The sequence below is a fragment of the Xiphophorus maculatus genome, chromosome 21, assembly GCF_002775205.1.
Source record: "Xiphophorus maculatus strain JP 163 A chromosome 21, X_maculatus-5.0-male, whole genome shotgun sequence".
Classification (NCBI taxonomy): Eukaryota; Metazoa; Chordata; class Actinopteri; order Cyprinodontiformes; family Poeciliidae; genus Xiphophorus; species Xiphophorus maculatus.
Genome location: NC_036463.1, coordinates 4,391,367 through 4,414,913, shown reverse-complemented (window position 1 = coordinate 4,414,913; position 23,547 = coordinate 4,391,367). Strand labels below are relative to the sequence as shown.

Genomic DNA, 23,547 nt, shown 5'->3' with positions numbered 1-23,547 from the left:
TCAGTGCCAGCACTGGGTAGTAACTAGTTACATTTACTCTATTACATCTACTTGAGTAACTATTTTGAAAGTGTGTACTTTTAGGAGTGTTTTGACTTTTACTCGAGTAATTTTATTTCAAAGTATCGCTACTCTTGAGTAAAAATTCAGGATTTTCTACCCACTAAATGAATTACAAACATGTTTTAACCAGAAATTCACCAGACACAGACACACCTGCAGTTTTTGTTAAAGTTTCATAAGTTTTTTGATTGAAAGAAACTGATTTGGAAACATTTTCTTTTGCCTGATTTTGTTATTTTTTTGTTAATTATGTAAATTATTGTCATTTTTGTCCTTAAAATACAAAAAAATTCCACTTAACCTTATATTTTGATTTGTCTGATGATGTAATTTTTAAATATTAAATGATTGATAATTTGATGAGTTACTCAGTACTTGAGTAGACTTTTAATAAAATACTTTTTTACTTGAGTAAAAATATTCTCCAGTTAGTGTATATACAACAAACATTACAAACTAGCAAAAAGGATATTGATCTACAAAACAAATAACAGCAACAAAAATATAAAAAAACAAACAAGTATACATTAAAATGGTTACATTCAAAATAAAGACAAAACACTGAACATAATCAATTGGTGTCACAACAAAAACAATGAAATTGTTTAACATATGTGGATTAATTTTTTTCTTTTAATCTTGGAATTTATTTTTTAATTTGAATTATTTTTTAAAAAGTAAACAGTTTGTCAGAACAAAGAATAAATAAATAAAGGATAACTTTAAAAAAGACACTAAGTGATCTTATTATCTGGTTCCCCGTTTCTCTTCTCATCTTCTCGTCTTTGTTTCCACCAATTTAATTCGCCAGCAATGAAAGTTACGTTAAAGTAGCTTTACTTTTACTTGATCATAACTTTTGTGTACTCTGCATCAGTGCATCCTTCCTCCAAGCAAGGCGGTAAAGAAATCTCATCTTGTAAAACTGATTTCTGCAGCCGGGGAGCTCAGAGTGATGAGATTAATAATGGGGATAAAGGTTAGCATATCTTAGAAAGTGTCAGATTGGAGCAAAGTTGAGCTTTTATCCGTCTGACTGCTGGTTATCCGAGCTTTCAGGGAGAGCGCAGGTGTCTGCAGGGAAACATTCTGCAACCGTTCCATGTACAAAATAACCGCAGACTTTCAGGTCTCCTTACATATTTTTACTTCACCGTCATTTCATCTGAATTCGGGAGCTGAACTCAACGTGTGCGTCTTTGAACTGCGTACACACAGCATTAATTATTCACACGGAGGAGTTTTATGTGTCATATATTTTGCTGATGGCTACAAAATGCAGGAACTGGAACTGTTCTTTTATTTCAGCCAGAGTAATAACTGCGCTGACTTGTTTTCTTCGGTTCGTTCCTTTTCTTTACTGTGCTCATTAAAAGCACAGTAATGAGCTTTTAACTTTACTTTATAAAGTTTATAAAATTTAAAGTCTAAAAAGCAGTAATACAGTTTCGTAGCTGCTGGAAATGCCTCACTTGTAGCTTCAAAACTTTAGCATTTAGCTTTTTCTACAGAAATTACCTAACTTTGATTAGATTCTAACTCAAAATACACAAAAGTTTGACCCAGAATCCATAAATCCTGGGTCCAAATGAGTGGATTTTGAAAGTGAAAGGACATCCTCTCCAAAAATCAACCAATTTATTAGTTATGATTACTAAAAAAACATTTATTTTTAATTCAGTTCAAGCTTATTTGCACATTTCGACAACGGCAAGTAGGTGCTTTACATGGTAAAAACAAGTAAACAAATAAACAAATAAAATCCTTAATACATCAAATATTAGTTGTAAATTCCTAATTTATAACAATTTTTTTGTTTTTTAATCTTGTTTATAATGTTATTCCCTCATTAAAAACATACCTGGAGGAGCGATGCTTTGATACTTTCACACGTTTGAGTAATCCTTTAGTCTCCATGGCAACCATTCAGCTGTGCAAAAGGCCTGGGTGGACCAAGCTCCTCCCCCAACTCAGTTCCTTCAGACTAGCCAGCAACAATTAGCATCCGGTGGAACTTCACATCTTATACGAGCTGCTTCAGTGAAACGCTGGTGAAAACATTAAAGGGTTAATAGAGGAGCCATGTTGTAATGACTTCCTGAAGGCGGAGTCTCAGAGAGACCAGAAGCTTCTTAAAGAGACAGAGGCCCAATTTCCAGGCTTTAATGTACAAAGTAAAAAATTTTAAGTCATATTTGACATATGTAGCATTTTTATAAAAAATTAAGGTGACATAGTTACTTGATTGTGCTATGAAATGATGCTATGTACCTGGAAAATAAATACAATTTTCTTTTATAACCTGCAGAGTTTTACATCCTAAAGTTTTATAGCTCAAGTTAAATAAAACAAAGAGTTGTTTCCAGGGCGGTTGCCTGGTAGTTAGCAGACTTCCTGCACACCCCCAGGTTGTGCATGTGTATATATAGTAGTCAACCTCAATAGTGATGACCCAAATCACACAAACCACTGATAAATCATACACTAGAGGCTGAGCTGAGTCTTTATCTGGGTCTTTGGAACAGCGAAGGAAATGTGCCGCTTTCTGCCGCCGTCCTAATGTGTGTCATGATTCTGCGCTAACGTTGCTGTTGTCTGTAGCGCTGCGTTGTTGTTGTGTGCAGTCATTAGCGCCTCATTAACTCCACCGGCTCCTTATCACTCTCACCTTGTTCACACCTGAGCACTCGCAGGGTTTAATTTATGAGCGCTGTGTAGAGCCGTTCCTCACTAGGAAATGTTTTTCTTTTTTCTTTTTAGGGAAGTATACTTGTCAACAAAATGGACAGTGTGCTAGAGTGGAAACTGGGAACACAAAGGAGACACTGTGAGCTAACAGAGCTCCAGGCAAGAAAACATAATGAATTCGAGCTGGTCTAATAGCTCGGCTCACAAAGCCGTTTATAGAGAAACATCCAGACATTAGCAGAGGGCGCCGCCGTGTTTGTTTGCCTCGGAAAACTCAGAATTGTGTAAGGTTTGAAAAGTGGTGTTTTCTGAAAGGAAAGGCCTGTTCACCTTCAGCATAGCAAACACAGTTTCCTTTTCCTCTGAGAACAAATTAAAATCCCGTTCTTTGTCAATATGACTGAAAAACCTAACATAATAAAAGCGTTTCATATCAGTCGGTATTGATAATTATTGATTATAGTTGTGTGGTGAGCATATTTATGGTGCAATAAAGACTCTGATGCTAATTGTAAGGATCTAAACCTATTTTCCTATGTTTACATTCAGGTTCACTGCAAAAATACCAAATCTTACCAAGTAATTTTACATTCACACTAACTAAGATATTTGCAGTAGAAACTAAAGATTGTGTGTTTTTGCAGTGTTGGTGTCATTGTAAGTGAGTAATTAATTAATTGATAGTCGTTTAATTGGGTGAGTAACTTATTTCTATGTGTATGCTTATTTACATACATTTTTTTATTTAAATTATTTACATCACACTTAGTTTTATTTTTTAGTTTGTTTCACTTGTTTTGCTTCCACTTTACAAGTATGCACTACTTTGTGTTGGATTATCCCATAAAATCCTAATAAAGTACATTAAAGTTTGTGGTTAAAGCTTGAGAAAATGTGAAACATTTAATAGGAAACAACACTTAATCAATGTTGATGAATTTCTTGAAGTGAAAAAGCTCTGCATGCTTTCTACAAACTGTAGGTTTTACATGTATATATTTTAAAAAAGATGACAAACCTATAAATATAGTCCAATGGTACAATTTCACATTAATATGTTCTAAAATGTAAAGTTTTCTTATTTTCCTGTTAAGCTGGATATCACTTTATTAACAGTCAAAAGCAGTACTTTAATGTGAATAAACAAATTTAAGACACAAATATTTAACACTGAAATGCTATAAACCTTAAAGAGCATTAAAAATCAGTCACTGCAGTGGATTATAAAGGCATTTCAGAATGAAAAATGTTCTCCAAGTTACATTTGAGTCACATTTATGATGTTTTTGACATTTCTTTCTTTCTTTCTTCTGGCCTCATATAACAAACGAATGAGTCTCCATACACACATGAGCGCCGTGACAGCTGACAACTGTGGATTAGGTTCATTTAGAACCAAATTGATTCAGTCGGATAATTAACAAACGCGCGACAGAGTCATGAAAACCGCATCACTGACATTTAGCAACCTATGAATGACAGATGGCAACCTTTAAATCCAACAACTCTGAAATATGAAGACAATTTAGCACCATCCCTGATCATTAGCACATGAGCAATTCATCAACATAACGCATTAAATGAGAAATATTTTTTATTGTTGACTATGTTTCAAGAAGATAGAATAATACAGTGTTATACTCCATTCATTTCACCAACAGGGAGCCAGTGCAGACTTCTACAAACTGGTGTTATTGTCCATTTTCCTGGTGTTGGTTTGGACTTTTGGATGAGTTACTGTCACTTCAGTCATTATTTTTAAATAACCAGTGGAAAGTACAAAACATGTACGATGTTTTCTATGTTCTATTGTAGTTGGAGAGTCTTTAGCTTGGTTTAAGATCGTTTTAAAGACAAAATTAGGGATAATAAGATGAGTAAATGTTCTTATTTAGGTTTATTACGTATTCTTAATTTCTGGTCTCCCATCAGTTCTAGGTTTATAGGACAATGGTACTGGAGTCACACAACACAAACCATTGACTGGTGAATAGAAAAACCCACAGGTTGAGACGAGCACAAGAGGCTTGTTGTCAAAAGTAGTGTGGCATAACACTTAAGTTGTCTCAGTCTGCTCATCTAAACCGGTTTATCACATTACCAGACATTCTTTTCTATTTTTCAGTTTCTTAACATAAGTGGGCTGAGATGGTAGCCTTGAGGAACTCCATAATCTTTATTAGTTCAGATTTAGATTTACTAAAGCATAGAAAATTTCCCAGTCTGCCCAAACAAAATCACTGCCAGTTTAGTACAGTACCAGGCATTCTTTTCTATTTCTTAATTATTAGTATAAGTGGGCCGAGATTGGAACCCTGAGGAACTCCATGATATTTAGTAGCTCAAGTTTATATTAACCAAATCATAGAAAGTTGTCTCAGTCTGCCCATCTTAAGCAGTTTAGCACAGTAACACAGTATATTCTTTTCTATTTTTTAATATAAGTCGGCCAAGATTGGAACCTTGAGGAACTCCATAATTTTTGCTTGCTTAGATTTATATTTACTAAATCATAGAAAGTTTCCCAGTCTGCCAAAATATGATATAAGCCAGTTTAATACAGTACCAGACAATGTTTTTTATTTTTAGGATGTTTTTCAATTAGGATGTTATCGATTATGTGAAAACTGCAAAAGAGATCAGAAAAAATGTTAGCTCTCTATCTAACTTTTAGAAATGGTTAAAGGTGCCGTATGTAACTTTTATTAAAACAAATGTTTCTTACATACTTGTTAAAACTGTCACCATGTTGAGACAGTTTGTTATGAGACTGATAATCTGTGAAAAGGTAGATCTCCTCCATCTTTTCCCTGAGCTGCTGCTGCCGTCTGAAAAAATGCACAAAAACGACCAATCAGAGACGTGAGGCGGGTCTTAGCGCTATCAATCAATCTCATGTACTCTCCGCTAAATGTGTTAACGGTGGAGAGACTTGACGTTACAGGAAGACCGTTTATTGGTGGCTGTGCTAGTTAGCCTGAGCGTTCATGACTCTGGTAGCAAGCTTAAGCCCCGCCTCCTGGCTCTGATTGGTTGTTTCAAAGTCAGAACAGCTCGATTTCTTTTCACATATTCTTTGTCTCGTACCATACTGTTGTGACATTGACAGTTTGAACAAATATGTATAAAAACATTCATTCTAAAAGCTTTAAAGGCAAAAAATGAAATAAATCCTGGTTTAAATATTGCAGCATGGCAGCATTTTCGCAAACCTCTCCCTTCAGCGCTCCCCCTGTCCATCATCCCTGCACATCATCCGGCGCAGCAGCAATATTAAAAGACTCACCGCTGTTATCTTTACCTTCCAGGTCTCCCTTTGCTGCTGTGGCAGACTACTCAGTTACCCGAAATAATGTCATTCAGCTCTGCCTGGAGCTCACCACCATTGTACAGCAGGTGTGTGGAAGTGTTTGTGTGCTCGTTTTGAAGGCTGATAGCTTCTATTCTGCTGTGCTTGAAGCGCGAGGCTGAGGGGAGCTGCCGTGGGTTGACATATCCCCTTAAGTGCGCTGTATGCATGTGCGTGGGTGGGTGTGATGCAGCAGTCTACATCCTTAAGCGAGACTCGATTCTTTGCTGTTTGCATCTTTCTCAGCCTGTCTTTTATGTGACTGATGTGTGTATAAATAAAGGCTGAATGCATGTCTGTTTGTGTGGGTGTTTATTGTAGCTGTGGCGGTGTATAGTATCCAGGTGGCTGGGCTGCGGCAATGTGAGGCCCAGGAAGCATGCAGAGATACTTTAGCAGCATGTGCAACACAAAATGTTCTTGTTGCTACATTAAATGTCTCTCCATTCCCTCAGGACTGTACGGTGTTTGAGACGGAGAACAAAATCCTCCATGTGGTGAGTTTGTCTTTAGCCAGATGCTGTACCTAACAAAACACAAACCCAAACTGGTTTTAATCAGAGTTGGGTAGTAACTAGTTACATTTACTTGAGTAACTTTTTTTTTTTTTTCAAAAATAGATACTCTTACTTGAGTAAAATGTCTGGATTTTCTACCCACTGAAATGAAAAACAAACATGTCACCAGACACAGACACACACCTGCAGCTTGTATTAAAGTTTCATAGGATTTTATTAAAAGAAACTCATTTGAAGAAAAAAAATATTTTGTCTTATTTTGTTATTTTTGTCATTTTTGTTCTCGAAATACCAACATTTCCACTTAACTTTATATTTTGTACTTCTGACTATGTAATTTTTAAATATTAAATGATGTTTCTTGGTAAATTTGGAGGAGATTAGTGCATCTTCACTTCAAAAACACAAAATATTTGTTTTGTAGGAACTTGAAGAACAGAAAATGAGACACTATTACATGTTGCTGACAACTGTGTCATATTTAAGGAAAACAGACATTAAAACTCTTTTCTCTCTTCAACAAGAGAAAAGCTTGTTGTTTCCTGCGTTACTAACAAAAACACAAAACCTTGCCAAGTAATTTTGGTCTAGTTTGTAGAGCAAATATCTTATCATACTTGAAATAAGACAAAATTAGCTTACAAGTAAAATTCCAGCACAAAATAGGAGCATGTTTTAAATCAGTAATTCCTTAGTATTGTTGAAGAAATACTCCACCAGTGGATCTAGTATTATTTCATCAATATAAATGAATTGCTGACTTAAAACAAGCTCATATTTTTTTCTGAAAAGTTAGGGTTATTCTTTTCCAAGTCCACTAAGATATTTGCACTAGAAATTAGGTAAGAGTAATTGGCAAAATGTTATATTTTAGCCCTGAATTTAAGCATTTTTTTCCCCAGATTTATGTTCTCTACACTGCAAAACACAAAATCTTACCAAGTATTTTGGGTCCAGTTTGTAGTGAAATATTTTAATACACTAGAAATCAGACAAAACTAACTTACAAATAACTTTTAAGCAGGATATAGAGGCTTGTTTTAAACCAATAGTTCCTTTAATATTGATGAAGAAGTTCTAGATCTATTGGCAGATTATTTCATTTAGACATTTTTTCTATAAGTGAAATAATCTGAATTTAGTACCTTTTCATCAATATTAAAAAATTATTGATTCCTATTTCTTGCTGCAAAGTTACTTTTGTAAATTTGGGTTTGCACTAAAGACAAAACCAAAAATATTTGGTAAGATTTTGTTTTTGCAGCTTTAATAACGTGGAAAACTGTAAGTTTTCCTCTCTTTAAAATGCTGTTTCTACTGGAAATATTACTTGATTGTGAACAACGTATAAGCGAGTCTCGTTTTTTTCTGTTTTTCTTCTTCTAAGAGTCAAGATCCTACAGATAAGTATCTGCCTCAAATCGCACCAATTAGCAAATATTTTGGTGTCAACATGTTGGGCTTCAGCTTTGATCGTCTCCTTTTTGCACTTATCAAGCAAGAAAGTAGCTCTTTTATGTTTGTTGGCTCATAAATGTTACCCTACAAGCAAGATTTACAAAAATGTAAGAGATATTTTTGTTTCGTTTGAAGAATGGATGTAGGAAGTAGTCATGAGGCGTCAGCAGCCAGAGTGATGAAGGAGAAATCTCATGTTTGAGTCAAACTGGTGTCTACTAGCACTAGTGAAAATTAGATAGCGGCAGTCTGATTCTTTGCAGCAAAACTTTGTTCTTTTCTAATGTTCAGTCTGCGGAGACTAGCCAATCAGAAACAGGTTTTTAAAGCAGTTTGAGTGTTAAAGATGCACCGGTTTGACATTTTAGGCTGATAGCTGACGACTGCCCATGTAGATTCTTCTGTATCCTTTCAGAACCGCAGAAAAACGGCCACAAAATAGACAATAGATGCTTTTACTTTGACCATAAAATTATGCAAACTGGAATTATAAAATCAAAATGGACATAAGCCAATTTTGAAAAAACAGTTTTATTGCTAGAAGGAGGTTGTTTGAGATTGAAACTCATTTCGCACCACGCCAGTTTCTAAACATCAACAACGCTCTTATTTTGAACTCTGGATGTTTTTCTCCTAATTGCACCGACTGAAAAAAAATGTAATTTGTTTAATGTGTTTGACCAAACTTGGGAAGCTATTGGTGAATTTAAGTCCTGTGCTGGTGCAGAGTTATCAAATAAATCTGAAATGTACAGCTTTGGAGAAAATGAAGAGCCCACTGCACTGAAACCTGATGGTTATCCAACAAATATTGATCTCTGAGTTAAAACATTAGTGCTGTTGTTTCTAAATGAACATGAACTGGTTTTCTTTGCATTATTTGAGGTCTGAAAGCTCTGCATCTTTTTCTCATTTTCTGCAAATAAATACTTTGCTTGGAGCTTCAGAGACATGTTGTCAGTAGTTCATAGAATAAAAGAGCAATGTTCATTTTACTCAAACATAAACCTATGAAAAGTAAAATGAGAGAAACTGATCATTTTAAGTAGTCTCATATTTTCTTTCCTGAGTTATACATCTGTGTTTTAAGTAAATTTAGCTGTTTTTGTATTGGATCGGTATTGGCCGATACTAAAGATCAGGTATCGGTATCGGAAGTGAAAAAAGTGGATCAGTGCATCCCTTAGGATTTGCAGATTTTTTCCAGATTTTCTTTAAATTACCTTTAGGTGAGCAATTTTTAGATGAACTTTTCAGAACCAGAAACTTAAAAAAACAAACAAATTATCATTCTTTGATTTAGGTTAGACCTGTAAATGAAGGTTGATGTGGGATTTATATCCATTAAACGACATTTAAAGACATTACCAATAAAATCTTCCCATCCAGACTTAAATGTCAGATGAAAATTTATTTATCCTTTTCACATCAGATGTTCTGATTCGCCATCTTCAGATTATCTCCATCACTGATTAATTGAGTGAATCCATGTTTAAGTACATTAAATCCACACAGGCCTTTACTTATTATGACAAACCAACATGCCAGCTGTGAGGACGATTCCAGAACCAGGACGAAGCCAAAACCCTTTGGAGATTCTGGGATATTTTCAGAGAAATGACGAGTTCAAAATGTCACACCACTAAGTTTGGAAATGAGAAGTGCAGGAGGAGAAATCTTTAACAGGTAGCAGGGATTTTCCTGTCGACGTGGCAGAAAAACTTTTCTAGACAAAGTTTAGCGACTTCCTCTGTGGCTGATCCAAAAATACAGTTAGCAGTTTTTATTCAAACCTCTCTGTTATAGAAAACACGACTAAATCTGCCGAGAAAGAAAAGAAAAAGCATAATTAAATTCACCTCCATTGTATATAGAGGGGATTCGGTTATTGTGGTTTACTGAAGTGCTGAATTGATAAATAAAAATAAACCTGCATGTTATACTTGAGTTTAATTTGATTCTTACAGCAGAAAATGGATTTTGTATTTGGTCTGTGACAAAAACAGCTGAGTTTTTCTCATGTTTTTATCACAATAGGTCATATTTAGTCAATAGATCTTCTGTTTTTTATTTATTTTGCTGTTTTCTTTCTCTCATCTGCAGTGTAAGACTCTTTCTGAAGTGTGTGAGCACATCGTGTGCGTATCATCGGACCCACTGGTCTCCCAGTCTGCCCACCTTGAACTGGTTCACCTCACCAACACTAAGCCATCTGAAGGCCTGGTACTGCCCTAAACTGACTTTATATCTGTTTTTTATCGTGTCGATTCTTAAAAACAAAAAATATGTAATATTGTATCACAAACAGATTTCTTCTCTTTTTGCTTTTTTAAAAATATTTAAATGTTTCAGATAATTAAACACGTTTAAATTTTGGAAAAAGGTCAAATAAATAAAAACAAAAAGCAGTTTTCAAATGATTATTTCATTCATTAAGAGAAGAAAGCCATCAAAACCTATTTATTTCTTGCAATATAGTAAAAACTTAATTTATAGAACCTGTGTGCTTCAAAATCAAAAGATATTTAGATAAAATAAAGAAAATTATTCTTCATGAGAATGTCTTTAGTGAGAGGCTTTTTCAAATCTAAAATATTTAGACAAAGTATTTTAGAACAAAAAAAAATTTCTTCTACAAACTGCTGTATTTTGTAAAATATAATGGATGGGTGTATCAAAGTCTGTGAATAAAAACTCAACAGATGTTTGTGGCATGAGATAAAAATAAAATTCTAATTAAAAAAAAGGCTAATTAAAGAAAAATTCTTTGTGTTTTACTTAATATTTTCCTGCTTAAGAATTTATAAACTTTCCACGAAAAATCTCATCTTAAAGAAATTACAAAAAGTGCTGCAGGGCCAAACTTCTCAAAATGCAGTAAAAATCAATACAAGGGCCACAAATGGCCCCCGGGCCGCACTTTGAACACCTCTGCTCTAGACCAGTGTTTCTCAAACTGTGGTCCGCATTGGCCCCCTAGTGGTCCACAAGGTACTGCATGTAACCGTTTATTTCAGCTCAAAGTGTGACGCTACAGCTAGCTTAGCAAAGGATTGTGTTTAAAAATAGTAATAGATAAATGACTTAAAACCAAGACACTAAAAATAAAAACTGAACGAGTTGTAGTACTTTTGTTTTTCAACACTATTGTGATACAAAGCATGCCACACGAATGCAGTTCTGGGACTACGACTGTGCTGAGTGCAACATGACCGCACTGCGCCCCTGCACCCCGCAGTGTTAAAATTTTAGGCATCTTAACACCTAAAATAAAGTTATTCATGTTGAACTACCTACTTTTGGAAAGAAAATGTTTGTTTTTTCCAGCCCAACTCAGTGATATTTACTTTTATTATGCCTCTAAATTACAAGTAGCCCTAAAATGTTATCAAAACCTTTTTGATTCTCATGGGTTTCCATCATAAATAACTCAAAACGCCCCTAGTAGACTTGTTCCTGGTTTTATTGTGGCCAGTCACTTTTACAAAACAGCGCCACCTTCACATTCAAAGGAGATTTCATCTGAGTGTTTTAAATGGAGTAAGTGGACCTCGGCCTGAAGAGGTTTGAGGAACACTGGGCTAGACCGAAGAGAAAGTCGTGTCTGCTACTTTAAAACACTGAATAGTTTTGTTTCTTGTCTCCATCAGGGGATGTACATCAAGTCCACTTATGACGGTCTGCATGTGATCACAGGAACCACTGAGGGGGTGAGAGGATTTTCTCTAAAAAGTCAATCATTGAATCTGGTTTCAACAGCAGCCTGTCACTTTCAATAAGGACGACAACATGGCCGCCTGCCGTTATTGATTATTTAAGTGGGGTTTGCTGTGAAACTTCCCAAAAAGTGTCAGACAGGAATCAATACTCAGATGGGTTATTAATCTCTGCTTTGTGTGCATTTAGTCTCCGGCTGACCGCTGCAAGAAGATCCACGCAGGAGATGAAGTGATTCAAGTCAACCACCAGACCGTGGTACGTTTGAAATCAGACGTTTTACATGAAAGAGCAAAAGAAAAGTGGAGAAAAATGATGAAACTGGAGGAAATTATGAAATATTTTCCTCCATTCTGGGATCTGTTAACTGTAAAATGAATCCATGAAAGCTGATTCCGTCTAGATGTTACCTATTGAGCTTTGCAGTAATAATGGTGGCTCATTAAGAGGCAGAAACGAACAACGGACCCTGAACGCACCACATGCACTGTGAAACATGGAGGTGGAGGCATCATGCTGTGGGGAGAGTTTTCTTTATCAGCAACAGGAAAACTGATCAGAAACGATGAGATCATCCATCCATCAGAACATCCATACATCCACCTGAACATCCATCCATCCATCCATCAGAACATCCAACCATCCATCCACCCATGGTTGGATGTATAACTTTATTTTTGTAATAAAATAATGTTTGTAATTATGACATGAAATGTTGAGAAGTCGTTAATATGAAAATCTCATTCAACACTCAAAAAACTCTGATAAAAGTAAAACACAGTTTCAAAACACAGGGTGAAACAGGAGACAAATCCATCCCCACTAAATAAATCCCAGTAAATAAAATCCCAGTAAATAAAACCCCAGTAATCGTGTTTTAGCTGCCGTATCGGAGCCTGCTCTGAAAAACAACCGTCGGTCTTTGATCACGAACAGATCTCAGGTCAGTTCGGTACATTCAGGTACGACGAGGCTGCGAGCGCCGCATCCCGGTGGGCAGCTTCGTGTTTGTTTACAGTTTGTTTTCGTTCGCAGATCTGCTGGAGGCGAGCAGTGTAGGCGTGGCTTTTGCACATAGTTGGTAAAAATGAAAAAAAAAAGAAAGAAAGATGGATGATAAGACTTTTTGGTTTTGGAAATGAGGGCAGGTTACATCACATGAAGCCTCTATAGATAGTTATCCCGCCTCGCCGCCTACTTGTTTCACTCACGATGTGGACCGGAGTCAAACTTCAGCCTGCATGTAAATGAGGGAGATTTTCTTACACCACATGTCAAACACAAGGCTCGAGGGCCAAATCTGGCCCACCATAGCTTTTTATGTGGCCCTCTAGACTCCAGTCTTACGCATAAATAAAACTTTCAGGAGTTGTCTGTTTAAATATTATTTTATTAATCAAATCTAAGTGGTTGTTTACATCAGTCAATACTTCCAGTTTTACTACGATTGTGTAAATTCACACAAAATCAACAAATCACATCATTTTTTGTGCTAATGAATAGTTGTGAGTTTATTGAGAACTTTTCAGAAAAATGATCAAACACAGTTTTTAAGTGATGCCAACTCCCACCTGCAGGTGGCAGTATATTTTACTAATACACTTCTGCCTCTGCCTCTAGTTGATGTCAAGTTTTAGTCTGATCGATTATTTGTGAGTAATAAGTCACATACACCTTCAAATATAAGTGAAAATATTGCAAATTTCTTGAAAATATTTTTTAATTACCAATTTATTGAAAAAAATCTTAAATAGAACCATCATGATAACAATTGTGTGCTTAAATATTATTTTATTAATCAAATTAAAATGTTTTTTATTTGTTTACTGCCAAATTAGTTTGGCAGAAGTGAAATAAACTACACTGCCACCTGCAGGTGGGAGTTGGCATCACTTACTACCTGTTTTTGATCATTTTTTCTGACAGATTTTCAATAAACTCACAATTATACATTAGCACAAAAAATGACCCGATTTGTTGATTTTGCGTGAATTTTCACGATTGTAGTAAAACTAAAAGTATTGATTAATATAATGTGATAGTAAACAGATAAAAACTACTTTGATTTGATTAATAAAATGATATTTAACCACACAACTGTTATCTTGACGGTTTTATTTATGCATAAGTCTGGAGTCCAGACCACATAGAAAGCTACAGCTGGCTGGATTTGGTTCCTGGGCCTTGAGTTTGACACATGTACTTTATCGAAACAGTCTAACCGGCCCTTTAAGAACATTCATGATGTGGTGAGTCTCCCTGCATTGTTCCTCGTTGCTCTACAGGTGGGCTGGCAGTTGCGTAACCTGGTCGGCTCCCTGAGGGCCGATAAAGGCGTCGTGTCCCTGACCCTGAAGAAGCGTCCGCAGAGCACGCTCAGCTCCGCCCCTGCACTGCTGAAGAACATGCGCTGGAAACCCCTGGCTCTGCAGGTGGGACTGTCTCTACCTTTTATAGACTTTATTAAAGCGCCTCGCTGGCCCACATCGATTCCCCGCAGCATTCTTCCTCCCGCTCGGCCGCAGCTAAAGCGTGTAATTAGGTCACGGAGCTGTGGCTCAGCACGGGGTTTGCTAGTCGGGTCGAAAGCAGTAAATGGGAAGGGAAAACTAATGGCTTTCCACCCACATTCTCGGAGCTGAGGCTGAAATTTCCACAGCTAATTATCTCTAATTAGCGACAAACGCGAGGAAACAAGAAGGAAACGTGTTTGTGCATCAAAAATTGACTTTCTTTTTGTGTTTTGGCCCACTGGAGCAGAAATTACCTGATATACTACGTTCAAAGTTATGCATCAAATAAAGGCTGCTAATTTAACATTGGAAAATCCTGTTAAAGCTGCAGTATGTAACTTTTATAAAATATATGTTTTAACGTATTTGATGAAACTATCTTCATGTTGTGACAGGATGATATGAGACAGATAATCTGTGAAAATATCTCCTCCATCTCCTCTTTGAGCTGCTATTGCCATCTCAAGAAATGCACCAAAAACAACCAATCAGAGCCAGGAGGCGGGCCTTAGCGCTGTCAATTACCCTAAAAAAAAAAACAACTAATCTTGTACAAAAGGTTAGACTGCGGACCTGTTTTGAGTCTCCTACCAGAAATAAAGTGGATCAGATTTACGTTTCTCCGCCGGTAGCACATTGATTGACAGCGCTAAGACCCGCCTCTTGACTCTGATTGGTTGTTTTTCATCTTGTCATGTCACAATATGGTGACAGTTTTAGCAAAGACGTAAAAAATATTTTTTTTTTATAAAAGCTTACATTTAATCTTTGAGTTCCTGGGATGTAAATATGATGCGATCTGTCACCTGGCTACTCTTCAAAAGGGGAAAAACAAGCAAACATGGCTTTAAAGTATGACAAAAAAAATCACAAAACTTAATCTTGAACTCAGGAAGTCCAGAGTCTTCTGGTTGTTTCCAGTTGTCTTTGACTATTTTTAAGTAAAGTAATTATTTTATGACTTTTATGTTATTTTTATTTATTTCTATGCTTTTTACATTTAGTACAATGTAAATGAAATTAGCTTACATTCTTACACTCCTGAAAAACTATGACAGAGGATCTGTGATGCTGTGGGTCTGAGTTCAGCTCATTTTAATCGATCGATCAAGCAGATTTTATTTGATTTGCACATTTCAGCACCAAGTGAGTTCAAAGAGCTTTACATCATAAAAACACAAAAATCAACAAATGAAACATTTAAAGCAGAATCTGATGGACTTTTCCAAGAAAAAACTGTAAATTTACTCATTTCTTTAAATTTTAAATCCAGCCAACCAGAAGCCCAGGCAGCGGCTCCGGCACGCCATCAGGAACACCCACCAAAAGCTCCGCCCTCCAGGATCTCTACATCCCGCCTCCACCCGCCGAGCCCTACACTCCCAGGTACTTCCTCTGCATCTTTGAAGGCCAAACCATTTCCTTTGTCGTTCAAACTTCCTCTGATGAGCGTCTGCCTCTGGTTGCCATAGAGATGAGACAGGAACCCTGTCTGGAGACGAAGCGTCTCGTAACCACGGTGGCGTCAGCGCTGCCAAGCGCTCTGAATCACCAAACTCTTTCCTGGATCAAGAGTCTCACCGGCGAGAAGAGGAGGAGCCGGTGTACTGCACCACGCCCACATACGGTGCGCAGGTTCTACCCAGAATGTGTCACTGCGAGTTAAACCTGATTCTGTTCAGTTGAACCGTTTATAAAAACTACTGTGAGGGTAATAAGAGAGGAAAACACCAGCTATTATTTAACCTTAAATAAAGCAGTTTCCAATTTCTTTACTTTTTCTATAAATGCACATTCTGCTAAAGGGGATCTGGTATCCAACGTTCACATTTTGCTCATTTTTGTGCTTCCATTTGGTTTCTACTTCTTCTAAAAACAGACAAAACTCTTCAAAAAAGAAAACGCATGTATGGAAAATGAGCCGTTTCAAAAACCTCCTGAATGTAACATCACAAATCAGCAGGCACTGCCCCATGACCTCGCAACCACAGCTCTAGCACGTTTGGTCAGCTGGTATTACCGCTGTACAATGGCTGCTGGAAATGACAAGTGGATTGTTTTTGACTTACTGTCCAGAAAACACTTGCGGCATTCTTGTTTGTTGTGCAGGAGGCACAACTTCTGCTTTTTCTAAGCTGTGTGGTTGTATAATTGCTCATTTGTTTGCAGCCATTTTGATACGAGAGTCTAAACGTTGAGTTTAGGGGCGTGGCCATCAACAGATTATTTGGATTTAAGTAATGAAATGATGTTATAGCTAAACTGTTATTATCTGAGAATGACTTTGATCAAAAGATATAATGAACATGTTTTGTGTCAGCCATAGACCTATTCTAACCTGTTCAAGGAAGCATAACAGGTCACCATTATTATGTAAAATCCACTTTGTATAATGCTATTTCCTCATCAAAAACATGCCTGGAGAGTTGCTTTAATTCTTTAATGCATTTTTGAGAAATCTTTTAATCTCCATGGCAACCATTCAGCTGTTCAAAACGCCTGGTTGGACCTATCCCCACCTTTGAGGTGCAGCTCCTCCTCGAAGCTGCAGTTCTCAATCTTCAGAGTTTCTGTCTCTCAGAACAGCCCTCCTCCACTCAGCTCCTTCAGACTAGCCAACAGCAATTAGCAAACATCGGTTGGAACTACACATCTGCTGAGCTCACTACAGGAGCTGCTACTTCCTAGTGAAACGCTGGTAAAAATGTTAGTCATATTGTGATCACTTCCTAAAGGCAGAGCTACAGAAAGAGTTCTTAAAGAGACAGAGGCCCAATTTCAAGGCATTAAATTACAAAGTCATATTTGATATATGTAGCATTTTTATAACAGCTGAAGTTAATGTAGTTACTTGATTGTGCTATAAAACGGCACTGTATGCCCCTTGAAAATGTTTAATTCTAGCCAAATTCATACAAATTGCACAAATTATGAACTGACATATTTCCTTAAAATAAACTCCCAGCACTTCAGGACTAAATATTCTGAATAAACGGACAGTTCCCAGAGTGACTAATGAGGATTTCGTTTTATTCTAATGTGCACTTGTAGGCAGGCTGAGGCCCATCTCGATGCCTGTGGAGTGCAACTGGGTGGGCGACTACGAAGACCCAGCCAAGCTGAACAGAGAAACCCGAAGAGGTGAGTCCAGAGGAGCCGTCTGGATTTCAGCTAAACGTTCCCATCTGTACAAATTATGAAGCGATCAGCAAGTGTGAGGATCTGCGAGCCTCTTTTCTAATTTCCCCGGTCATTAGCATCACAGAGGAACCAAAGAAAAGCTGCTGAGGAGCAAAGGAGGTAAAGAGATACGAGCACAAAGGCGGAGGAAATGAAAGGCAGCAATGGAAGAAGAAAAAAAAGAATAGAAGAAACAGAGGGATGAGAACAGACAAAAAAGGAGTAAAAGAAAGAGATCGTTCTCTCTGACCTCCACCTGAATCACTCACACAGTTTCCATGGCGACGCTGACAGCTTCTCACTTTCCTCTGGCCGCTGCTTAGCAACCCGGGAAGGACAGGAGGGAGGAAACTGCAGAGGGAAACCTGAGTTTGGGGAGAAGGTGGGAAGAAGTTTGGAAGATGGATGAGCTGTAGTCATAATAAACTACACCGCTGACATTTTATACAACTCCGGTCGATAAAAGTCAGGATTTTGTTTCAATAATCACACTTAAAGCAAAGCAACTTAACAAAAATTGGGTGAAAACTGTAAATAATTTCCTTTTTTTAACAAATTGTTTGTGGAAATGTTTTGGTGTAAATTAATAAAATTTATTAGTACAACTAAAAAACAAAATTAGGAAGTGGCACAGTGCATTCTGGGTAAATACAACCAAAACAAACATAATAAATTAATTGCATAGATATAATTTGGATTGAGTAGCAATTGTGACGTTAGTAAAAATTAGATGTATAAAGATTTAATTTGATTGAACTTTTAGATATTTGCAAAAATATTTTATTTTTAGATTTGTGAAATTATGAGACATTGGTGTTTAAGCTCCATCTTTAAAATGATGTTCAAAATAGCAGAAATACAAAATAAAATTCACATGAAAAAATACAAAAATAATTTGAGTTTAAAAGAAATCCTGTAGATGCTAAAATCTGATGCTAATCTGTCTTTGTTTGCCATTTGTGTAGAATTAAGTTGAGCTCAGTGTCTTTTTCAGAGGTTTTCATGTTGTTTCCTTCAGTGGTTCTTAGTGCAGCGCCCCCACAGGTGAGGAGGGGAACAGGTTTTTCAGAATGGAAGGCTAATTTGAAACACTGCAGTGTGAAAATGTAACAAATGTTGTCATTTTGGTCCCAATCGAACCAAATCAACCATACTATCAGATTTGAAAACACTTTTAATTAGATCCACTTATGTTTCCACATTTATGTTTTAATAAATTACATGTAAGTTATATTTATTTATCTAATGCAATTAATTTTTTTTCTTTAAAAAAATCCAATTATTTGTAATATACTTCTATAATGCAATTCATCAGTGTTTTCTAAAACCAGACTCAAATCTTTTGGAGGAACATTAGTGAAATTAGTGTTTGTTGCAGCAGAATTAATCTTTACTTTCTGTAAAGTAAAGTCTTTTAAAATTAACTGGGGTGTCTTCATGTTTGGTGCCTTTCTTGCTGAATTCGCCACTAAAGCAAATGGCACTTTTAATAAGAAAAAGGGTTTAAATGAAACATTTTTGGGATTAATGTCTGTCTTATCAACGGAGGCAGCCTGGAGGGGATCTGTGGCTTTTTGTTTGTACTGTAGCTGCTGACTGCTGCCTTTCTCCTACCTGTTTACAGCTTCACTGCATCGCCAAAGCTGAGATAACACTGAGGTGCCAGGAGTTTAATTTCGAAAGCTGCTGGAAAATTTCCCTATTTTGTTGGTTTAAATTTTTACTCCCACTGAACGAGACAAAGGGCTGCACAGTGGTGCAGTTGGTAGCACTGTTGCCTTGCAGCAAGAAGGTTCTGGGTTCGATTCCCGGCCCGGGGTCTTTCTCCATGGAGTTCGCATGTTCTCCCTGTGCATGCGTGGGTTCTCGCTGGGCACTCCGGCTTCCTCCCACAGGCCAAAAACATGACTGTTAGGTAAATTGGTTTCTCTAAATTCTCCCTAGGTGTGAGTGTGTGTGTGCGTGGTGGGGTGTCTCTGTGTTGCCCTGCGACCGACTGGCGACCTGTCCAGGGTGGCCCCGCCTCTCGCCCGGACCGTTAGCTGGAGATAGACACCAGCACCTCCCGACCCCACTAGGGACAAGCGTGTGAGAAAATGGATGGATGGATGAACGAGACAAAGATCTGAGTTCCTGCTTAGATTTGATCCCAATGAAAGCTTAATAATGTAATTTGACACCTGATTAACCAGAATTGATGCTCTGATTAAAGGTTAAGATTTGAATAATGAGTCCCTTCTGGACTATTTTTTAAATTTTATACATTATTGGGTTAATCTAAATAATATATTCATCCCTGCTGAAAACACTGAAAATTATAGAAGCTGCAGATAAATTTAAAGGTTTGATGTTTTCTATTTTGCAGATGCCTCATTGTTGCGTTATGTGGGACTATCCACTGCAGACGAGCGGACTGTCTCGGAGGACTACTCCTCCCACACGGCGCGTCCAAATAAACGGTCCAATGACACAGCCAAGCGTGTGAAGAGGCGGAGCCACCACAGCCAAAGCCCCTCCCACTATCTGTTTCAGACCAATCAGAGGGAATCGCCTCCCAGAGACCAAACCTCTATGTATCATGTAAGTTTTAAACTTATTTACTATAAATCTTTATCTTATTTTGGTGTCTTTCTTCAGTTACTGATTGTTTGCGTTTTTACTATTTGTTATTGATTTTGGTTAAAGAGTGTCCATTAGGCAAATTTATTGTCAAAATATTAAAACACAGCTCCTGTCTCCGTCAGAAAATCCAGAAGGAGAAGGTGCTGCCATTAGCTTTTGACCTTTAGCTCAAGCGCACTTGAGTTATGCAGCAGGACGATGATCTTTAGCACAGACAAAAAGTCTAGACTGCGATTTAGCTCCTCCAATCCAACCAGTGTTTGACTTCCACCACCTGATAAACGATATTTTTCCAGTAAATCAGAGATATGCAGTTCATTGTGTCATCACTGGTCATAGATGGAACTCCACACACTTTGGATCAAAACTATTCCCACTCCTAGAACTTCTCCTTCTAGGTCATTTTACTAATCAAACAGTCGGTCTCCAAGCAACTGAGCTTTGACCCCGACAGAAAAGCGCTGCAGTGAAGTGTGATTCTCCCAGATGCTGACTCATTATTGCCCTCCTGTCACATCCATGACATCTGGTCCATCTGAGCCGGTCCAGACTGGTGGGTTTGGCCTGCAGTGACCTTACTCGTCTTGTCAGAATCTCTTTGAAAATGAAAAACAGCTGCATGTTTTGCGCCCAGGTGATGCGCCCATTGCAGCAGCAATGTGTGTGTGTGCTGCATGTGTGATGCTCTGATGACAGATGGCGTGTCGGTGGGAGTGGGAGGACCTTTGTCATCTGTCCCACTGAGCCTGTGGCTGTGAGTGGCTGAGGTCCGGCCCCTGAGATGTGTAATGCTGTGACATCAGAGCTGGTCTGTTGCCCCATCTGATCCGTCGAGAGATTCAATCTAAACATGATGGATTAGAAACAGGATTATGAAGATTCACAAACCTCTAATTAGCACACTTGGTATTCAGAAACATTCCTCTGTCAAATTAAGTCACAAATACAAGATGCATACCTTTTACACAATAAGTATAATGTATTTATGTTTGATCACCGAAGCATCTGTGAGTTGGCTTATGAATACTAAACAGAATGACTCACATGGAGCCCCCTTTAGTCCGCTTCAATTGAACTTTAGTTTGTTAGCCTTGAAAGTCTGGTTCATTTGGGGAGGTGTGAATGCGTAATCAAACTGAAAAGTGAACGCTAGTCCACCTAAAAACCTCGGTCTCAATTTGGTTGTAGTGAACTCTGGTGCGGTTCGAATGCATATGTGAACACCAAGCGGATTGGAAACCGCTCCAACAGCAGGAAACAGACTATAAAGCAGGGCATTCTGGGTAAATACAACCAAAACAAACATGAGAGTCTAAAGCTAGCTGGAGAAACGACTCGTGGTTTTTTACCAAAACTAAAGAGAAATCCTACAACTGCTAAAATCTAATGCCGCTCCATTTTTGTTTACATTTTGTGGAGGAGGAGGTTGTGCTTGGTTTCTTCTTCTGAGGTTTTTGTGTCATTACCGTCGATGGTTCTTGGTGCAGCGCCTCCACAGGCGAGGAGGAGAACAAGTTTTTTTAAAAGCGCTTTTATCGTTTGACAGAGTTTTCAGATGTGGAATTGTGTAGAAAAATAAAATATGGAGTATCCATTAAGAACAGACTTTGTTTCCTGCTTCATTATCTATCCATATGTTCATTCATTTACTGTCAAAAGTGATTAAATTGGGGTTTGAAAGCATTCTAGAAAGCCTGTTTTTAACAATTATATTTACTGCTTGTAAGCAAGGAAGTCAGTAAAGCTGTCAATAGACAAACTCTTGGAAATCACTGTAAAAAAGTCCTTGAAAAAGTTTTATTCTAAGTTTTGCTCTTCAAAGGTTCACATTAGTAAACATATGCAAAACTACCATCTGCAACCTCACCGATGCAGCTTTCAGGAAGCATCCACATGAAAACTCTGGCTTTCATTTACTTTCTTAGTGATCTTAGAGCAACAACCACAGATCTAAGTTAGAAAAATATACATTTTAAGTAATTCTGGCTTAGTGTACCACTCATTATGCCAGTTGATTCATAAGTTTTCAGCTCTTGTTCTCTACATGCAGTCCTCCAAAGTGGCTGTACCGTATTAAAGTATTTTAACTTTCACAAATCCACCAGTCTCATAAATTATTGTAACTTTTCTGAAAATAAGAAAGGAAGAAAAAAATTAAGCTAAAAACAAGAAAAGGCTAAAAGAAAAAAGGAGAAAACTCTTGTACCTTAAGACTTGGTTTACTTAAAATCCATTAAATTAATAATACTTAAATTAAAATGTAAAGGTGATTACTGAAATCTGCTACCAGATTTATTTTCATTTTGAGCAATACCTTTTCCCTAGCAGTTACCTAAACAGAAGAAAGAAATGAAATTACTGACAACACAATATTGATTAATTGACACTAACAAACAATTAATCTGTCAAACACGGAGATTAAAAAGGCCGTTATGTAAACCTGCAAATTATCTGGAGCTTATTGGGCTGGTATCGCATAATTCTAGTGAAAACTATACTTAGTGCTGGATCATAAATCAATAACAATAATATGTATCGCTATAGACACCTGATCAATATCAATAGATAATACATCTGATTGAATGTTCAATAATTTCACTGAACTCAGATCCAGAGACGCACAGAATCCTGGGAGATGTAGGCAGAAGAAAGACTTTAGCCGCTCAATCCTTTATCTGGCAGCTAAGCTCGACTAACACACTCACTCTTTGGTTACCTAGCAACCCACTCATTCTTTGGTTACCTAGCAATAATCTGGTGAGTAGCTGGTGCAGCAGCAGTTTAAGGTTTTGCCTCACAACTGCCTAAAAAGAGTAAAAACTGTGGATAAAAGAAGGAAAGCTAGCGCAACCAGTTTGGCTTAAAACAAAAAGCTAATCAGTAATTATTACTTACGTTTGTCCAGCTCCATGTATACTGGAGTTGGATTTGTGAGACATTCACAGTGTTCTGCTGTGATCCGACCGGGTACGTTAATTTTCTGTGATATAAACTTTATATTCCCTCACAATGTAAAGACTGGAAACAGAAGAATACCAGTTAATGTCTCTGTTACTCCAGCTCACTGTCCCTCTGTTGTCACACAAGAGAAGAACTGATGATAGTTCTTCCTCATCATTGGTCAGCTGTTCTTTATTTATAAACTCCCTGCAGCTCTGTTTGTTTCACACTTCCTCCATCACCTGGATGTGCTACTGCTCCACCTTAACGTCACCTCCAGCCCTCCATTCTATGTTTAGACGTGTGAAAGCAGCCCGCTCTGACTCCTCCACCCCTGACTGACTGCGTCTGTGTGTGAGAGGATGTAGTGAGAGATGTGATGGTTTCCTTTGTGTCTGTTTGTCTCCAGCCTCCTCTCCTTGTGTCCTGCTGCCTCTAAGATCTGCTGTCATCTTTTATATCCCAGGATTCATTGCTGCAAACAAAGGCCACTGATCCG

The 23,547-nt window shown here is 37.5% G+C and overlaps 1 protein-coding gene across 2 annotated transcripts in view; it reads left to right on the top strand.

Moving 5' to 3' along the window:
• The window catches only part of cnksr2 (connector enhancer of kinase suppressor of Ras 2), a 63,185-nt gene that overhangs the window by 22,108 nt on the left and 17,530 nt on the right, over positions 1–23,547 (top strand). The window contains exons 4-13 of one of the 2 annotated variants that reach the window (XM_005812555.2): positions 6,060–6,147; positions 6,556–6,597; positions 10,180–10,299; positions 11,727–11,786; positions 11,983–12,051; positions 14,079–14,225; positions 15,580–15,692; positions 15,779–15,933; positions 17,358–17,447; positions 19,852–20,066. In XM_005812555.2, coding sequence (XP_005812612.1) covers positions 6,060–6,147; positions 6,556–6,597; positions 10,180–10,299; positions 11,727–11,786; positions 11,983–12,051; positions 14,079–14,225; positions 15,580–15,692; positions 15,779–15,933; positions 17,358–17,447; positions 19,852–20,066 — 1,099 coding nt within the window. The remainder of the gene's footprint in view (positions 1–6,059; positions 6,148–6,555; positions 6,598–10,179; positions 10,300–11,726; positions 11,787–11,982; positions 12,052–14,078; positions 14,226–15,579; positions 15,693–15,778; positions 15,934–17,357; positions 17,448–19,851; positions 20,067–23,547) is intronic. The other variant, XM_005812556.2, reaches the window with a different exon arrangement.